Source organism: Moschus berezovskii, chromosome 2 (genome assembly GCF_049115385.1).
Source record: "Moschus berezovskii isolate FMDL1 chromosome 2, NW_MosBer_1.0, whole genome shotgun sequence".
NCBI classification, from domain to species: Eukaryota; Metazoa; Chordata; class Mammalia; order Artiodactyla; family Moschidae; genus Moschus; species Moschus berezovskii.
In genome coordinates this window covers 41,508,850-41,523,000 of record NC_142461.1, presented here as the reverse complement: position 1 = coordinate 41,523,000, position 14,151 = coordinate 41,508,850, and the positions used below count along the sequence as shown (strand labels likewise).

General features: G+C 43.0%; 1 protein-coding gene across 1 annotated transcript in view; it reads right to left on the bottom strand.

Annotated features, from left to right (window-relative positions):
* Window positions 1–14,151, bottom strand: part of MDH1B (malate dehydrogenase 1B) — a 34,279-nt gene that overhangs the window by 14,170 nt on the left and 5,958 nt on the right. The window contains exons 3-7 of the mRNA XM_055398559.2: window positions 10,728–10,862; window positions 10,386–10,528; window positions 7,630–8,126; window positions 2,233–2,374; window positions 703–866 (exon numbers count right to left, since the gene is read on the bottom strand). Of these exons, the coding sequence (XP_055254534.2) occupies window positions 703–866; window positions 2,233–2,374; window positions 7,630–8,126; window positions 10,386–10,528; window positions 10,728–10,862 (1,081 nt within the window). The remainder of the gene's footprint in view (window positions 1–702; window positions 867–2,232; window positions 2,375–7,629; window positions 8,127–10,385; window positions 10,529–10,727; window positions 10,863–14,151) is intronic.

The following is a 14,151-nucleotide window of genomic DNA, read 5'->3' as shown; positions in this document are numbered from 1 at the left end:
CTTTTGCGGATGGAGAGCAAGCTTTCCACATTCCTGTTGCTGCCTGGGACCTAAAGAGCTGTGCCCTTTGTATCTTGCATCTGTGCCTTTGCTCCTGCGGCTCCTGCACCCAGGTGTTTTTCCCGTACTTGTCTGTCAGGGAGACATGACTCAAACTTGCAGGTGACACTTCTGAAATGTCCCCTCCTTTATGATGCCTGCCTTGATTCTTCCTGCTGCCTACTGAAAACTGGCCTTGCTTTCCCTTCTTCAGCTAGGAAACAGTAAGAAAAACTTCTTCCTGCTGCCTACTGAAAACTGGCCTTGCTTTCCCTTCTTCAGCTAGGAAACAGTAAGAAAAACTTCTTCCTGCTGCCTACTGAAAACTGACCTTGCTTTCCCTTCTTCAGCTAGGAAACAGTAAGAAAAACTCAATGGAATGATTTCATTGACATATGTGACTCTTCTTTTCTCTGCTGTGAGTTTCCTAAGAGGCAGAAGCCAGGCCCTTTCCCTGTGTGTGTTGCCAGCACATACACACAAATTACTGTGGCATTTCTGAAAGGACGAGAGAAGGAATGCATGCATGCATGGTTATGGAATTGTGAAAATCCAGAGAGCTCACAGAACCTGTAAAAAGGGAGACAGGTGAGGACACAAAAGTAGGAGCACAAGGCATACATTGAGGGTTTTAATCATCATAAGAAAAAAACCCAGATTTACCTTCGCTCAATATCCCTAGAGACACAATCTCCCCAGGGGGTGAGCCATGGCACCAGTATTTCAGCGTAGTGGCTATACTGTGTGCAGCTAACATGCCTCCAAATTGTCTTCCTGTGGCAGTCAACGTTTTAAGACTTACCACAAACTCTCTGTTTACCCAATCCCTGTGAGGAGAGAAGGAAATGATTTTACAATGGAGAAAGGACTAGGAATGAAAAAGAATGTTCCTGTGGCCAGTGCATCTAAACACAAGAAATCACCTCCACAAAACAGAAATATGACTTCCTGAATCCCTCTTCAAACTTTTTCAATCCCATAAAGAGTCAACTGAAAAGTAATGAAACAGGGCAGAAAGGAGTCCTAAAGTTTCAAACTAAAACCATGATAAAATAAATATGAACACAGAAGAGTGGCCAAAGGCTGCAAGAGCAATTTTATCACAAAGAATGTATTCTACGTAGAGGTTATCTTGGAGCCAGGGGTATCTTTCATTTTAAATAAAACATCATGAAATGTTGACTTCCTCATATTGGGAAGTAAGGAATTCTTTAAGTTTTTATAATCTGAAGTTTAAAAACTCAGGGACTATTCCAGCTGGACTAGAAACAAGCATGAAAAGGCCGTCCCTGCTGAGCCAGCACAACAGCACCAGGAGATGCTGGCCCCGCCAGGGAGCCAGCCACTCAGTGGGACTGCAGGAACTGTACTCCAGGATGGTGAGCCCAAGGACACAAATTCTAGGCATGGGTGAAGGAAGGGAAGGGAAGAAAGGGGTGATGAAATGCATGTGCTGCCACTGGGAAAAGTACTGCAAAGTTTAGAAAAAAGGTCCAAATGCGTCCCTCCCTCTCCTTCTTCCCATACTCTTTGTGTGATGGTGGTGCTGACTGTGACAGGTACAGTTCTGAGGGTCTGGCCTGTCTTAATCCATTTCGTCTTTCCAGGAACCCTGTAAGGCCCGTACTCTGCTACTGTTTCCAGTTGGCACAAGGAAAAACTGGGGCACAGAGACGCTAAGTAACTTCTCTAAAGTCACACAGCGTATAATTGACTGAATGAGGATTCCAACCCAGGTGGCTTGGCTCCAGAGACAGTGCTTCTTAGCGCGTCTCGATTCTGTCTCACCTGAGACTGAGCACCCAGCTTGGCCTGGACCTGCTCACCGGAATTCCTAATTCTCGAAGCTTGTTTCGACTAGTTTTGATTTGAACACATATCTCTGTCCTTGTGTTAAGCACTTTACACAGGCTTGCTTTAGCAATAACATTAATGGAATATGTGAACCACTTTAAGGATAATCTGAAATATAAAAATTCATAATTCCAAAATCAAATAAATTGGAGGTGGGGTCTGACTGGTTGAAGTGGAATTTTCTTTGCTTCTTCAATAGAAAGCATAAATGAGGCTGAGTATGAACAATGTCAGGTTATTTTTGTACACAGATTTCTAAGATGATTTTTAAAAGATTGTAACAATTATTATATGTTTATTCAATTTTGTTAGAATACTTCACTTAAAGAGATACCATACCTATCAAAAAGCAGGCTTAAAACAGGGCGTGAATAGTGCGGAGGTCCCCAAATAGCGCTCTCATATCTGTAAACCTTGGCTTTCCTCAGATCAACATAGTTATTTCCACTAATATTACCCCAAATGATCACATCTTTGATGCCTGTGAAGAAAAGAAATTTAAAAAATAATATAACATAAAAAATGGCCTGCAGCCTTTCTGTTCATGTGCTTGTTTTACAATTGGTCCTTTTAAAACAGACAAATTTATGCTCCCTTCTGTTCTGTTCTGTCGCTCAGTCGTGTCCGACTCTTTGCGACCCCGTGGACTGTAGCCTACCAGGCTTCTCCATCAATGGGATTCTCCAGGCAAGAATACTGGAGTGGGTTAAAACTCTGCAAATGATGTGGATCATCTCCTTAATCACCAAGGTTTGGCCATTCCTAATAATGGTTGTGGGTGGTGTGGGCATATGACTGAATTCAGGAGACACTGAAATGCTCCTTGAGTGAAACTGCTACTGAAAATGAAACCCCTGCTGTGGTCCTAACTTCACCACTCTGTTTGCCATGAAGAGGATTTTTTTTTATCTGCTTTGATTCTGACAGTGAGTCCTTGATTCTAGACTGGAATGAAAATCTGGGCAAGTCACTTGACTCCCTGAATGGCTTTCGTTTCCTGCAATATGGGAGTGTTGAAATAAGAGGACCCCCAAGGAACATCTTAATCCACAGAGTTACTGAATCAGCTTGTATATAGGAGGTACTTTTAGATGGGAGGCTCAGAAGAAAACAAATCAGCCCAAATTCCTGCAATATTCTGGGGGGTGGAGGGGAGTGGGTGAGAAAATAACTACTAAAACCATGATACGTACTTCAAAGAAAAAGAAGAGGATGCAGTTAGAGAGAAATGGGGATTGGCATTTAATACAATTCTAATAATTGTAGATTTTTTACAAATGTATCCAAGGTGAAAGAAGGCATTATTGATGTATTTATCAATTTATTTGCTTAAAAACTTAATTTCTTATAATTTCACACCACTTTCTAGTATGGTGATAGAATTCTTCCCTGTTCTGTATGAGCTAAGTTTCCTGTTGGCTTCAAGTAAGAGAATATCCTTCTGACTTAGCTTAACTGGAAGTTCACTTTTCTCAAATAATAAGTCGAGGTAGGCAGTGACACTGGTATTTGTTCAGCAGCTCAAAGATGCTATTGTCTTGGCCTTCCCCTCATGGTCCAAAAATGGTTCCAGCAGTTTCAGTTATCACACTCTTACAGAGTTGTGTTAAAAGGCAGGCAGTAGGAAAAATAATTTTTTTGTAAGTTTTAAGGCCCTTTATGGTTCTAAATGCCTTAAGTTACCCTAGAGAAAACTATAGTGGACATCTGCTTTTTTTCCCCTAACATCTCTATTTTTTTTTTTTCTTTAACTGCATACAGGTTTTTCTTTAAGGTACCCTTCCCCAATTTCAGCCCATTTGGTTCGGGTAAAGTTGTTCTCATACCTCAAGTCTATCAATGGGTATGAGACCTAGATTCCAGATTTCTGATCACAACAGTTGATCTGATCTCCTGTTCTGATCATAAGAGTTGAACAGATCTCCTGATCTCTGATCAGGAGACAGGCACATGGTCCAAGATTGAAGGCAAAAGAAGAGGGTGGCAGAGGATGAGATGCTTGGATAGCATCACTGATTCAATGGACATGAACTTGGGTAAACTCTGGGAGACGGTGAGGGACAGGGAAGCCTGGTGTGCTATAGTCCATGGGGTTGCAAAGAGTCAGACACAACTTAGCGACTGAACAACACATGGTCCAAGTGTAGCCAATGAGAAAATATTCTGCTAGATTTTATACAAAGAATTAAGAGAGTATTTTTTTTTTTTTTTACCCCATGGGGTTGTTGAATGATGATGCCAGGGGCCATTTTGACACTTTTTAGAGAAAGTCAGTCTGAGAATCAGACCAAAGCTATGGAAAGCAGAGCTGAATGATGAGCCAAGTGAGAGCACAACCCAGGCTTGACATCATCATTTGAATTCCAGCATCTGGCTACGCCTGAAATAAGAACTACCCCTGCACTCTTATGTGGGAAAACACTTTCTGTCTGACTTCTGTCTCTTTGAGTGGACTTTCTGTCACTTGTACGAAGTGAAAAGCAAAGGAGAAAAGGAAAGACATACCCATTTGAATGCTGAGTTCCAAAGAATAGCAAGGAGAGATAAGAAAGCCTTCTTCAGTGATCAGTGCAAAGCAATAGAAGAAAACAATAGAATGGGAAAGACTAGAGATCTCTTCAAGAAAATTAGAGATACCAAGGGAATATTTCATGCAAAGATGGGCTCAATAAAGGACAGAAATGGTATGGACCTAACAGAAGCAGAAATATTAAGAAGTGGCAAGAATACACAGAACTATACAAAACAGATCTCATGACACAGATAATCACGATGGTATGACCACTCACCTAGAGCCTGATAGCCTGGAATGTGAAGTCAAGTGGGCCTTAGGAAGCATCACTATGAACAAAGCTAGTGGAGGTGATGGAATTACAGTGGAACTATTTCAAATCCTAAAAGATGATGCTATGAAAGTGCTGCACTCAATATGCCAGCAAATTTGGAAAACTGAGCAGTGGTCACAGGACTGGAAAAGGTCAGTCTTCATTCCAATCCCAAAGAAAGGCAATGCCAAAGAATGCTCAAACTACCACACAATTGCACTCACCTCACACACTAATAAAGTAATACTCAAAATTCTCCAAGCCAGGCTTCAACAGTACATGAACTGTGAACTTCCAGATGTTCAAACTGGTTTTAGAAAAGGCAGAGGAACCAGAGATCAAATTGCCAACATCCGATGGATCATCGAAAAAACAAGAGAGTTCAAGAAAAAAATCTACTTCTGTTTTATTTACTATGCCAAAGCCTTTGACTGTGTGGATCACAACAAATTGTGGAAAATTCTGAAAGAGATGGGAATACCAGACCACCTGACCTGCCTCTTAAGAAACCTGTATGCAGGTCAGGAAGCAACAGTTAGAACCGGACATGGAACAACAGACTGGTTCCAAATTGGGAAAGGAGTACATCAAGGCTGTATATTGTCACCCTGCTTGTTTAACTTATATGCAGAGTACATCATGAGAAATGTTGGGCTGGAGGTAGCACAAACTGGAATCAAGATTGTCGGGAGAAATATCAATAACCTCAGATATGGAGATGACATCACCCTTATGGCAGAAAGTGAAGAAGAAGTAAAGAGCCTCTTGATGAAAGTAAAAGAAGAGAGTGAAAAAGCTGGCTTAAAACTCAAAATTCAGAAAACTCAAATCATGGCATCTGGTCCCATCACTTCATGGCAAATAAATGGGAAACAGTGACAGACTTTATTTTGGGAGGCTCCAAAGTTGGTGGCTCAGATGGTAAAGTGTCTGCTTGTAATGCGGGAGAACTGGGTTCGATCCCTGGGTTGGGAAGATCCCCTGGAGAAAGAAATGGCAACCCACTCTGGCCTGGAAAATTCCATGGACTGAGGAGCCTGGTAGGCTACAGTCCATGGGGTCGCAAAGAGTTGGACACGACTGAGCCACTTCACTTTCACTAAAGTCACTGCAGATGGTGACTGTAGCCATGAAATTAAAAGATGCTTGTTCCTTGGAAGAAAAATCATGCCCAACCTAGAAAGCACATTAAAAAGCAGGGACATTACTTTGCCAACAAAGGTCCGTCTAGTCAAGGCTATGGTCTTTCCAGCAGTCATATATGGATGTGAGAGTTGGACTATAAAGAAAGCTGAGCACCGAAGAATTGAAGCTTTTTAACTGTGGTGTTGGAGAAGACTCTTGAGACTCCTTTGGACTGCAAGGAGATCCAACCAGTCCATCCTAAAGGAGATCAGTCCTGAGTGTTCATAGGAAGAACTGATGTTGAAGCTGAAACTCCAATACTTTGGCCACCTGATGCGAAGAACTGGCTCACTGGAAAAGATCTTGATGCTAGGAAAGACTGAAGGCAGGAAAGGGGATGAGAGAGAATGAGATGGCTGGATGGCATCACCGACTCGATGGACATGAGTTTGAGTAAACTCTGGGAGTTGGTGATGGACAGGGAGGCCTGGCGTGCTGCATTTCATGGGGTCGCAAAGAGTCGGGTATGACTGAGTGACTGAACTGTACAGGAAACGTCCCAAGTAAGTGTCCCAATGCACTAGGTCTGAGAAACAGTTTTACGTTTGACTGAACTCAAGGAAAATTCTGAAAATGTTTGCTACCTTCTTGGCATCTGGAATTTTCCTGAAATGGTTCTCCATGAAGGCTTACCTAGTTCATGTCACTTTAACTCTGTCATTGCCAACTTCCTCCCTGCTACTTCACTTCAACTGCTGTCCCTCTATCATTTCCCTTTCTTTGTCCCAGCTGGTCTCCATTTTTTTTTCTTTTCTGCTCCTCCTGTGCTCCCTTTAAACACAATTCATTTTCTAATTCTGTCTCATCCTCTTATGATTCTTGAGTCTACCAGCCCAAACATTACTAAGAACAGAAACTGATGAGATAGCATAATCCTCTTAACAAGTTTACTATCCTTACAAACCATTACCATGTGCCAGGCACTCCTCTAAGCCCTTTTGAAATGCTATCTCTTTGAGTCTTGGCATCAATTCTAACATCCTGATTTTACAGGTGAGGAAGTACAGTACAGTAAGGTTAAGTGATTGCCCTAAGTCACACAGAGCTGGGTAGTGGGGTGGGGTCATTTTAACAGAGGCCTGAATATGTTTTAAAAAACACTGATGACCTTAGATAACTATTCTCATGGGGGGAAAAATTGAATATTAAGTTTCAAATTACTACTTGAAAAATAGGAATCTTATTATTTAAATATTTGTTTCTTAGTTCTTATAATGATGTTAAAAGATCAGCGAGTCATAAAAACTAGGGAGATCAAACCTCAATCCTAAAGGAAGTCAACCCTGAATATTCACTGGAAGGACTGATGCTGAAGCTGAGGTTCCAATACTTTGGCCACCTGATGCAAAGAGCTGAGTCATTGGAAAAGACCCTGATGCTGGGAAAGATTGAAGACAAGAGGAGAAGGGGGTGACAGAGGATGAGATGGTTGGATTGCATCACTGACTCAATGGACATGAGTTTGAGCAGACTCAAGGAGATAGTGATGGACAGAGAAGCCTGCATTTCCTGGGGTCACAAAAGAGCTGGACACAGCTGAGTAACTGAACAACAACAATTAAAGTGTTTGCACAGTGCTGACATCACACAATCAGAAATTCTTGGCATTTGCTCCATACTTTCCAGTCCAGATATCCCGACTGATTTTAGAAGGGACAGGTTCTTCCTGGAACCTGCTGCTGTGACATCTGTTAAAAACCAGACATGGAAACTTGAGCTCACTCACACGAGGGAGTAATTTTCAGCTTCCTGGCCAGTGCTGCCTTCGCTTGGCCCTCCACACCCAAGGCCACAGCGATAATATTGCGGGCAAAGTTTGGGGCATATTTCATAAGCAAAGCTGTTTTGAGATTCACAAAGGTTTTCCCTCCCACAATAATTTTGGCAAAAGTGTAAGCATTTTTCTCAATTAAGGATCCGTAGAGCTGACACAGAGGAGCTCTGCTGCGAATGCAGTCTTCCAGACTGTATATCTCCTTGTCCACGTGGTCATCCAGGATGATGATCACGTGGGCCCCGTGGAAGGCCTCCTCCGCTTGGGTGCAGATGGACACACTCTGGAGGTAGGGAGACGCCAGGTCCTCAGCCTCTTGTTTATGGCTTATGAGTTTTTCTTCTGTGTGCTTATTGTCAAATAGGTTTATGCTGATTTCCATTTGTGGTCCAAACACTTCACCACTTGTCAAGATGGGAATTAGATGGTAGCAGGCAAGAGATGATGCACTAATAAAAATGGAAAACCAAGATAATGAACGGTTAAATCTTCAGCTCCTTTTCAGGCTCTATTCTTAATAGGTATTTTTCTGCACGCGCATTAATACTTGATTAGTATCTTAAATTGACATACACAGCTACGCAGATATTTTGAATGCTAGGAATCAAAAGTAAAACACAAAATTTCTCACTGATTACTTCTTGTTTTGGTTATCTGAAAACACTCCCAAGGTAAGAAGTGTACTTGTTTATAACGCTTTTCCAGTTAAACAGAATAGGCAGAAAGCAAAATTTAAAAGAACTGTTATGTTACTGTAATTTCATGTTTGAAAGTGTGAATGTGTTAGTCGTTCAGTTGTATCTGACTCTCTGCAACCCCAGGGACTGTGGTCCACCAGGCTCCTTTGTCCATGGAATTCTCCAGGCAAGAATACTACAGTGGGTTGCCATTTCCTTCTCCAGGTGATTTTCCTGACCCAGGGAATGAACCCGCGTCTCCTGCACTGGCAGGTGGATTCTTCACCACTGAGCCACCTGGGAAGTCCATTTAACCATAGCTCTTTTCTATTTATACCCTTACCTGCAAATTGATGACATCTTTTAGAAAGGCTTGTTTTTCCAAATCCTTATAAAGAAGCCTAGGATCAACACAGGCAAGATGTCATGTATCTGTACCCACAATTCAGCCAGTATTTGAGTACTCTATAGCTTGGCTGATAATGAGAGCCCTAACAACCTCATTATCATAGGGGACTTCAGGAATACATCTGAGCACTTTTGGTTTTCATACTGGGTTTGAAGGGAGCTGCAATGGGGTTTTCAAGAGCATCTGTACCGTTTTAATCCTTTACAAATATCTAAAGCAGATGAAATATTAGATCTGGGTGTTTGGTTCATGTATGGTTATTACATCATTTTCAGTTCTTTTAGCATTTTGAATACTTCATGATAAATAATTTTTCAGCTGAGCCTGTATATTAGGATACACACATAAGCAGTAAGAAGGGCAGTATGAGAGACAGATTAGAAGGTGAGGAAAGCAAAGGGACAGAGAGAGATACAATAAGATGGACAGCAAAAGAGACAGAGAGACACCGTGCAGAGGAAGAGAGAAAAAGCAGCGACAGACATGGAACGTGTCCACCCAGCCTGACAGCGAGAGTGACGAAAGTGAGAAAGAGACAAAGAAAGAAGGGGCAGGAGTGGGAGGAGGGGAGTGCATCGGGAAGATCCAAGGGCGCGCAAGAGGAAGAAGGCAGCAGTCAGGAAGACGGGGTCGGGGGGAGGGAGGAAACAAGGGGAAGGGAAGGATGGCATGAGGACAGACAGCATGGGACACACACAGAGAGGGCAGGAGGGCTGGAGACAGTTACGCAAAGTAAATATCTTTGCTGTAAAGCTGCTCTTCGAGTCAGTGTGTAAGCGCATCACATGCAGATTATAGACACATTAACACTGTATGCAGTCTAGAATTCATGATGGTGCTTTAGTCACTGAATTGTGTCCGACTCTGTGTAGCCGCATGGACTGCAGCCCACCAGGCTTCTCTGTCCACGGGATTCTCCAGGCAAGAATGCTGGAGTGGGTGGCCATTTCCTCCTCCAGGGGATCTTCCTGACTCAGGGTTCAAACCCAGGTCTCCTGATTGCAGGCAGATACTTTACGGACTGAACCACCAGGGAAGATCTAGAACTCATGTATGGGGCTATATTAGGTGATATATATGTGTATACAAGTACTGTGTATCTATAATAGTCCTATCAGTCAGTCAGTCAATCAGTTCAATCGCTCAGTCGTGTCCGACTCTTTGCGACCCCACGAATCAAAGCACGCCAGGCCTCCCTGTCCATCACCAACTCCTGGAGTTCAGTCAAACTCATGTCCATCGAGTTGCTGATGCCATCCATCCATCTCATTCTCTGTCGTCCCCATCTCCTCCTGTCCCCAATCCCTCCCAGGATCAGAGTCTTTTCCAGTGAGTCAACTCGTCGCATGAGGTGGCCAAAGTATTGGAGTTTCAGTTTTAGCATCAGTCCTTCCAATGAACACCCTGGATGGATCTCCTCTAGAATGGACTGGTTGGATCTCCTTGCAGTCCAAGGGACTCTCAAGAGTCTTCTCCAACACCACAGTTCAAAAGCATATACCTACATACAAATCTCAAACTTGACATTCAGATATTCTTCCATCATGTAATTAATTCCACATAATTTTTCCTTTCTAAACATAAAAAGCCAGTCTCACAATCCTGGGACTTGACGATCCCACCTGGTGATCCAGACCTGCAAGGGGTTAACGAGACCTTTCAGGGATTCCTTCTCCAACTCTTTTTCTATATGTGTCTCCAGGTTTTCTTGAGCAACTCTCTTCATCAGCTCAGTCGTCATGCTAGAGGTGACACCATAGTAAAGCTAAATATTGGGAAAGAAAAAATCAACACCAGGATAGCTGACAACAGCTATAAAGCAAAATTCTTGTTTCAAGCCCAAATAGAGTAAAAAGAGAGCTGAGAGAATACCTTATAATGAAAGACATTTGAAAAATACAATACAAAAAACAAATAATAGAGCAATAATGTTTCAGACAGATAAGTCAACTTAATTTTTATACCTGGGCATGTTCTAGGAACTCGTTATATCCTCCCAAAAGCAAACCCTTTCCTCCACGATCCAACAGCTCTCTCCAGATGATAGGGGACTTGTTGTGACTCCACCTATTCTTTTTGCACAAATCTTTCAGCCACTCCTACGGAATGATATTGTCCATGAGAAGTCACACATTGCATCTGCCTTGGAATTCAATGCAGTACTTTGGAGTTCAAACAGTAAAATTCTAGTGTTTTTTTTTTTTACCACCTCTGTGTATACATAATAAAATTTAGATATCTTTAAACTGTAAAATACAAATATAGAAATAGTGATGAGTTGAGTAACAAATTAATCAAGTAAGAAAGAACATTCTTCAAATTCATTGACCAAATAAAGGTATTGAAAGTTGCTCTCTTTCCTGAGCAGACCTGAAATGCAAGTGTTTAGCTTAAAACAGAAGCCAAATTTTCTGACTGAAATGGTCTTTTGTATGAGCTGTCTCTGGTCTTACGGCCATATAAATTTGATATTGCTTTCCAAATATGTGAGTATAGTTTATATTTTTTAGACTGAATTAATGAGTTAAAATTATCTGGGGATTTCTGATAATATTTACTGAGAAAAAGGTTAAGTCATCATTATCTGGTTTGCACACACCAGGGCTTCCAGTGACAATACCTGCCGAGAGAAAGAGCAAAACATTGCTACGGGTATAAACTATGTGGCAACATTCTTGCTTTGGAGGTGTGCGTAATGAGGCGACCTTACAAATAACATCTTAGAAATGAATTTCCCTTGTTGACGTTTTCAGCATGATGATTCCCCCATGGTCCCTCCAGCTGCAACCTAGGCTCACCAGCGAAGTACTGGGAATCTGGAAGAAAGGGTCTCTGCCTCAAAGGCCTTCAGCAGCAAGCGGGGTATGGGGATGTCCTGGCAGGAGCTGGGAGAGTATGTATAGAACTGGCCCCTGAGGGAGCAGAATCAGGAGTGCAACATAAACCTGGATGAGAGAATGTATCAAAGTGAGCCACTCTTCTATTCAAGAGTGCACCCTAGCAAAGACCTCAGAAGTGTGTGATAACATGCTGCTAGGACGGTTCTTCAAAGCTTTGAGGAAGGGATGAAATAAAACGGAAATGCCAGAACTGTCAGGAAAGATCATGGAAGAAGGGATGAAAAAGCTGAGAAAAAAATGGGCTCGTTACAGTGGAGGGCGGGAAACTCACTAGTCCACTGTGTCCTCTGGAAGGGTCTCAGCATCACTGAGAAGCCCTGTGTGGCTGTCATTTCTGGGCCATGGCTGTTAAAGGTCATGCTATTATAAAAGAGCTGGACCCCCTAGAAACTGGGATGATAGAATTCTGAAATAAAAGAAGACAGGGGGGCAGTGCCCACCAGAGAACGTCTACTATGAAAGAAGCACTCAGCAACCCCAGCAATAAGAAAACTTAAGACAGCTGAAGGCACAATGGGACATGAAAAAGTTATGCAACGGCCCAAGAAAACAAGTTATCACTCAACAGAGCTAATGCAGCCATTGCTATTGTCATTAATGCTGACTTCCTGTTAATGGCACGATCCCTCGAAGACTACAACCAGCCTGTTGAGGGCAAACTGATTACATTGGATCCCTCTTCCTTGGAAAGAGAAGTGATTCACCTCGATTTTAATCAACATATATTCTGGGTAGAGAACTGCCTTTATTGCTTATAAGACTTTGGCCAGCACCCTGTTCAACACCTTTGAAAATGTTTAACCTGAGTTTGGGTAAGCTCTGGTAGTTGGTGATACACAGGGAAGCCTGGTGTGCTGCAGTCCATGGGGTCACAAAGAGTCAGACATGACTGAGTGACTGAACTGAACCTACCACATGGTTCCTGTATAACATCACTTTGAACCAAGAAGCCCACCGCAGAGGAAAGGATGTATGGCTTTGGGCATGTAACCAGGGGGTTCACTGGCCCTGTCATGTATGGTACCATCTAGCAGTGTGATTAGAGGGATGGAACAACCCACCGAAGGCGCAGGCACCAGCTGAGAGGCTGATACCTGCACAGCTTGGTAGTGGCTTGCTCAGTTTTGTCGGCAAATGGACAAGCACAGCAGTCACATCCTGAAAAAGGTTGAGACGAGGGCTTGGACCGCTAAGGATACAGGTCTAAGTCACCACACCTGCTAAGTCACCTGGCTCTGCAGAGGGTGAGGGGGCTCCACAAAGGATAGAAGAGCAGAAATGTGAAGAGTGTCAGTTAACGGTGCTGAAACGATATGCAGTGGAGGCTACTGTTATTTAACTAAACTTCGACGGAGGATGAGACGGTTGGACGGTATCACCGACTCAATGGACAAAAGTCTGAGCAAACTCAGGGAGACAGTGAAGGACAGGGGAGCCTGCTGTGTTGCAGTTCCTGGGGTCACAGAGAGTCAGAAATGACTTAGCGACTGAACAACAACAATTTCTTATAAAGTTAACCAGAATTCTGGAAGAGCTGTTTCCAGATAGCGTGAAACTTACTATATGGAGCATGTGGATCCAAAAGGCACAACTGTTGAACTAGCAAATCCTGTCACATGTTGTCCCTATTCCTCCTTCGTGACCAAGGCACTCATGCCCTCTGCCACCAGGTATATTGACTACTGATGTTTCAGAGCTGAGTATCTCTCTGGAGACTGACCTCAACCTAAGGATGTTCCGTTGCCTAAGGTTAAGTCTCTTCCCCAGGGCAGCCCACATCCTATGACTGTTAGCTGTTGGAGAATAGAAACCTGGCCCCCTTGCTGATTTTGGGGGGTATCTCTGAAGGGTCATACCAGCTTTAGAGTTCCCTGGAGGGCCAGCTGAGCTCCCTGGCTATGCTGTGCATGCCTGTTAAGTCTCTTCAGTCCTGTTCGACTCTTTGCGACTCCATGGACTGTAGTCTGCAGGGCTCCTCTGTCCATGGGATTCTCCAGGTAAGAATACTGGTGGGGGTTGCTGTGCCCTCCTCCAGGGGATCTTCCTGACCCAGGGATCAAACCTGCATGTCTTTTGTCTCCAGAATTGGCAGTGCGACCTGGGAAGCCTGTTAGTGCTGTATGGCAGTTCAACTTCTCCCACTGCACAATCCTGCCACCTTCATTCTTTCTCAGGATGCTATTCCCAAGAGTACTCCCCAGTAAAGGAAACTCCTTCACCTAAATTTCCATTTCAATTTAAATGAAGGTCATGTCAAGTAAGCAAGTCCCTCATGCCATCAGAAATCAATTTGAAGGAGAATTGAAAGTTAAAGAGTACATACAGGCTACGTGGATTCTTATAGGAAAAAGAACAGCCAAATTTATTCTACTTACTGATTAGGGCCTCATTTGTTCTACTAGGCACTAGGAAGAAATATGAATAATGCTTTGACCCTGAGCAGTAGGGATTTATTAGCATCAAAATATCAATAGTATATGAACATTCA